At 44.4% G+C, this 5,342-nt stretch overlaps 1 protein-coding gene across 1 annotated transcript; it reads right to left on the bottom strand.

Moving 5' to 3' along the window:
* Window positions 1–1,115: 1,115 nt before the first annotated feature.
* LOC120024921 (talin rod domain-containing protein 1-like) lies at window positions 1,116–4,845 on the bottom strand. Its single transcript, XM_038969289.1, has one exon. It carries the CDS (start codon window positions 2,901–2,903, stop codon window positions 1,839–1,841), a length of 1,065 nt encoding a protein of 354 aa, XP_038825217.1. The 5' UTR covers window positions 2,904–4,845; the 3' UTR covers window positions 1,116–1,838.
* Window positions 4,846–5,342: the final 497 nt, after the last annotated feature.

Raw genomic sequence — 5,342 nt, 5'->3', positions numbered from 1 at the left:
TGATACTAGCAGGACCGTGACTCTGTCTTGCATAATTGTTCAGTCTATGACTGGTCAGTTATCATTGTTCAGTATCAGGACCAGTATTCATATGGCAGCAGGGTAGAGTGCTCATCTAGGATCAGGTCCCCTCTTTCCATTTAATCTTACTCATGATGATGTAAAACTGATTCTAGATCATAGTGAATGAAACTAAACTGATTCTAGATCAGCACTCCTACCCTGAGAGGCTTTATGAATACAGGCCCGGGCCTACACCACCTCATAGTGAATGAAACTAAACTGATTCTAGATCAGCACTCCTACCCTGAGAGGCTTTATGAATACAGGCCCGGGCCTACACCACCTCATAGTGAATGAAACAAACCACAACAAACTGCTGTACTGTACTTTGAAACCCTGTGTTAAAGGCTATGTGATATAATTACAATATCTGGCTGACATGGCAACATGAATTAATTTACATGGCTAATTTCCGTCAGAGTAGAGTGTGTGTTTTCATTCAGGCAATAAAGACTGTTATTAATCATCATCTGTAACAGCCCCACTAGGACCTGTTCCTTCATGTTACTACAGACAACATATACATCATGTTAATGACCCCATATTCTTTCATCATATCAAATCAGATTTCAGAACAAATCATGATGATCAAATCTAGCTATCAATCAATCATCACAATATTTCAAACACATGAGAGAGATCGACACAGAGAGAGAGAGTCAGTCTTCTAACTACTGTGTTTCACCTTAGTAAATCATGGTAGCTACACACTGTCTTTATGGTCACGTTTTAAACAAGGTCCATCTTGTGAGGGTAAATGAAGCCTTCATAAACCATTAAGAGGTCTACATGGAGAGCTCATAAATAATGTACAAGCAAATGTCATACAATACCAGGGTGATATAACTGAGCCCTCACATCTAGTGCTTTGCCAAATGTGGCAAACCCTTAAGCCACCCTTTATACAATATAAACATAGTTTATAAGTGATTTGTGGAGCATTTAGGGTTAAATTTGACTGTCTACATCACATAGTGAAGTAGTGGATGTTATAACACAGAGTCATTTATATTAACGGTATGCTGACACAAAGACTGATCTGAGAGCAGCGCTTATGAGAAACAACCTTTTTAATAGTTGAAATAAATACTAATTTATACATGCATGATCAAAAAAAACAACACATTAACAATACTATGGTAAGTCTGGTAGATAGTGTAAAACCTATGGCACACACTCACAGCAGCTTTTACCCATTTTAAGAATTTCACACATTGAAAAACACAAGCGATGAAGGACACTCTTCTTCTTACTTCCTACTCTCACTAGAGCACATGTACTTCTACTAAAGGTCACCTGGGGGTCCATAGGTCATAGGTCACACACACACGGCAGGCTACATCCATCATTTCATATCTGGCGTTTTCACCATAGCTGAAAACTGAGGTAAACTTTATCAGGTTTTAAGGTCATTGTATGTTTGTTTTTGGCAAAGAGAAGGCCAACAGGTGTGTGTAGATTGAAGACTGAGTTTAAGTTGTCAGTTTCTTATGGTGAGGTTCTGGTCACATCCAGCGCAACCAAAACCTTGTTTTCCGATGTTGTTACTTTAAGCTCAGTAAAAGTCCAAACACAGCACACCTATCTCATCCGTAGAACCAGATCCAGACTCCTTCCTTTGTGTTCTCTCTCTGCTCTCACTCAACCTCCCGACCCTAAACGAACAGGGCCAATCCGAGCGAGTCTCTTTGGTATGCCAAAACAAGGAGATAGAAATGGGATTTTGTCATCCACGATCACTTCTAGAATGGGTTCATTTATATTTCTTTATTAAACTAATTCACAGAATGGGAATTGACTGGCGGTAGAGTCCTGGGTGAAGACCTCTCCCGTAGCGCCTGTGAGAGCAGCGTGCAGCCGTCCGACACCGCGCAGGCCGAGTTGCGCAGGCGCTCCCTGTAGTCCGCCATCTTGGTGCTGCTCTCTGGATGCTGGGAGACGTCCCGGAGGCCCTGAGTGAGAAGGACGCACGCTGACACCACGCTCATAGCGCCGCCCAGAACTGCCGTCTGCACACCCTTCCCCTCGGGTGACACGCTCGCCGCCCGGCCTAAAAACTGCGGTTCCGTGGCAAACCCGACCAATGCGTTTACCGCTTGGACCAGCGCCACGCTGAACAGGACGCAGCGGTTGCGCGTCAGCTCGCTGGGCTGCGTCTTGACTTCCCGGACGCAGGCCAAGAGGGCCGTGCCACTCGTGCTAATGCTCTTGACGCTGAGCTTGAACTGTTCTTTGGCGAAGCGGTCCTTGGACCTCTCGCTGGCCAGGCCCGAGGCATCTGTCAGGGTCTTGAGGTTGCAGGAGATGTTCTGAGATAGCTCCAGTAGTAGCTGGGGCGTGAGGTCCGGCAGCGGCGTGACCCTGAGGAAGCTGCAGCTCTGCTCCACCTCGTGGCGGCACCGTGTCACTTTGTAGCGGTCCACCAGCCCTGGCAGACACGGCTGAGAACCCGAGGTCTCCACCGCCGCTAGGTATGCAGCCTGCGCCGAACACTCGGTCAACGACACCACCAAGTCCCCCATCTCTAGTAAGCGGTCTCCCACCTCGACGAAGCGGCCCATGTTGAGCTGCGACTGGATGTCGTGGGTGAGGATGGAGAGTTCCTTGGTGCGGGCGATGACCGTGTCGCGGCACTGCTCGAAGGTCTCGGCCACCGCCACGCCATCCGCGGTGACCACGGGCCGTGTCTCGCTACAGAGCAGGAGGAGGTCGGCAACCAGCTGCATCTTGCCCTTACACGTGTCACAGATGGACGAGAGCTTCTTCCTCTGCTGCAAGCTGCTGCTCTGTGTGCTGCTGGAACCCTCGCTAGCTGACCTCCCTGAGCCACTACTAGCCATAGTAGGGGGGTCAAGCTGCTCGATTTGTGGGGGGGTTTCAATGAGAAACGTGTTTTACGTCGTCACACACTCCATGGTCAGAAAGCGTAGTTTAAGACATTGTTATTAACGATAACACACACCCCTATAAGTGTAAAACTGTGAGTTTGAACTGGCCAGAGAATATTCCTTATAGTCCTTCAGAGTACATGTAGTCCACTGTATGTGTCAATGTGAGATTGCAAAGAAGCACAGGGCATTGTATTATCAAAGTAAACATTTGCTGAGATCAAACTAGAAGTTGTAAGTCATGGTACTCCAGCTCATTATTCTCATACAAAGTACGGAGAGGAATTCTGTTGAATTAAATTAGTAACTTGGTTTTGAGCTATGATCTATAAAATGATCTTTTCTAAACACTTACTCTTCAATGAGAGTTCCTTCCTTTACATTTTTTTGTGACGAGAATCCCTTCAAATTATAACTTTTCATTTACTCAGTGTTTATAATGTTTACATATTAAATAAAATGCCCTGGAAAAAAACTTCATCCACCTGCTAATATCTATTGTCTTCCCAGGGTTTCGCAAAACAGAAGAATTCACAGGTTATTGTAATAAACTCACACTAAACTGCAGTGCCACCAAGGTGCCTGTACTTCAGGCTAAGTGCAGACTGTACACAGATAATATTAAAAGTTATGAATTTAATAAAATCTAAAAATATTATCGATCTGATAATATTTGAACTGAAACTACAATTTTAAGACGTGTCCTTTTTTCTGATTAAATTTACTCGAGAACACGATAGGATTTTAAAATACCTGCTTGCTTGAAGGCAGGGTGTATGTGAACCGTATTGTCCGTTGAAGAGTTCCCACTAAATTTGACCACCCTAGTTTGACCGGGAGGCTGGCTCATTCCAGTTACAAGGAGAGCACCACCCAGACAGTTCCGTTCGACCACTCCTCGCTCCCTCTGCCTTTCCTGCATCATCATTACATGAGTCTTTCCAAACAGAAGGCTCCAAAAACGCAACAGGCCAATAGCACTGACCCTCCCGCGACTTTCAACCTCTTCTTTTTCATACACAGTCCCGTGATAGACACTTGTTCGTCCGGCAGGTTCGATTCCATAGGCATATCTATTGTCCATAAGCACTTCTTAGCAAAACGCAGGGCGTGGATGTCTTGTCCGGAATATCCTGTGTCGGGTTTCGGTTTTGATATCCATAGCAGTCGTGTCCCTGTTTAAATGATGGCCTAAACTCCTGAACACGTCTGAAACAATCTTTCACAACTAACATGTCGGTCGACCACAAGACTTCATTGAAAAATGAGTGGTGGGGATTCCAAACTGAAAGTCAGTTGTGCTCTCTCCCGCTACATATTCTGTATTGCCTAGTATCAGGAAGCAGAGAGGGTGTGGTCGCACTAAAACGGCTTGATTGTAGCGAAGTAGCAACGCAGGCAGCGAGGCAAAAAAATGATAGGCTTCCGCTGAAATAATATGTAACTTTAAAACTGTGTTTAAGGTCAATCTGGCTCGTCAATATAGAGCAAAAAAGCCGGGCGCGCGTTCATCAAATGGTCCAATATGATTCCACAGTTGTCCCGGATAGTTGTTGGCTTTCCTGGTGAGTTTTATGGTCCGGATTTTAGGGCAGACTGCTCCCTCTGCCATGAGCCAGCTCTTCCCGAGGCCCCGACGTGGGTGCATTCGACTACCGGTATAAGGGCAAAGTTACACCCAAAACGCAGTTCTCCAAAATGACCGACAGTCCGCCCTGTATTTCATTTATTTGGTTACCTTAATTTCCCTTCTCAAAATCAATCAAAACGTGTGATACTCCGGGACCGCTCCGTTCTTACTTATACAAATACAAACTTATTTTACACTGCTCATATTGACTGCTATAACACAGCTGTTGGATTCTACTAGAATGAGTAGCGTCTTTGCTGTGCGCTCATTTGGACTTTAATTATGTGTTTCGTGTTTCCGCGCTTCACGAAGCATAGGCTACGTTTCCACTTGGTGAGATTGAGCTATTTATAATAACCAATGATGTATATAAACCCTGGATCGCTGATGCTATGTATAGGCCATTGAGAGGCTTTGAAGGCTCTACTCGGCCATATTGGCACTCCCCAGTACGGTCCTCCATAGGAAAGAATGGAATTCTACAGTATTTCAAATAGACATTACATGTATTTAAGTATTTTTGTTGTTGTAGTGGGGACAGTAACATTAGCAATCTCAAAAATATATACTTTAAGGATTTAAAAAATATATAATATATTTTATTTATTCGTATCTTTAGCTCACATAATATAATGTAAAAGTATGCATTAAGGTGTGTATAATATAATAAATGTGGCAAAAACGAATGCAGACATGAATAAATGCATTTCTGTAGCTTTCTAGGTAGTTTTTACAATGGTAGGGGTGTGCCAAGAGGGAGG

This window comes from Salvelinus namaycush, chromosome 30, assembly GCF_016432855.1.
Source record: "Salvelinus namaycush isolate Seneca chromosome 30, SaNama_1.0, whole genome shotgun sequence".
NCBI classification, from domain to species: Eukaryota; Metazoa; Chordata; class Actinopteri; order Salmoniformes; family Salmonidae; genus Salvelinus; species Salvelinus namaycush.
Note: the sequence above shows the minus strand (reverse complement) of the source record. Positions and strands in the feature narration are given on the sequence as shown.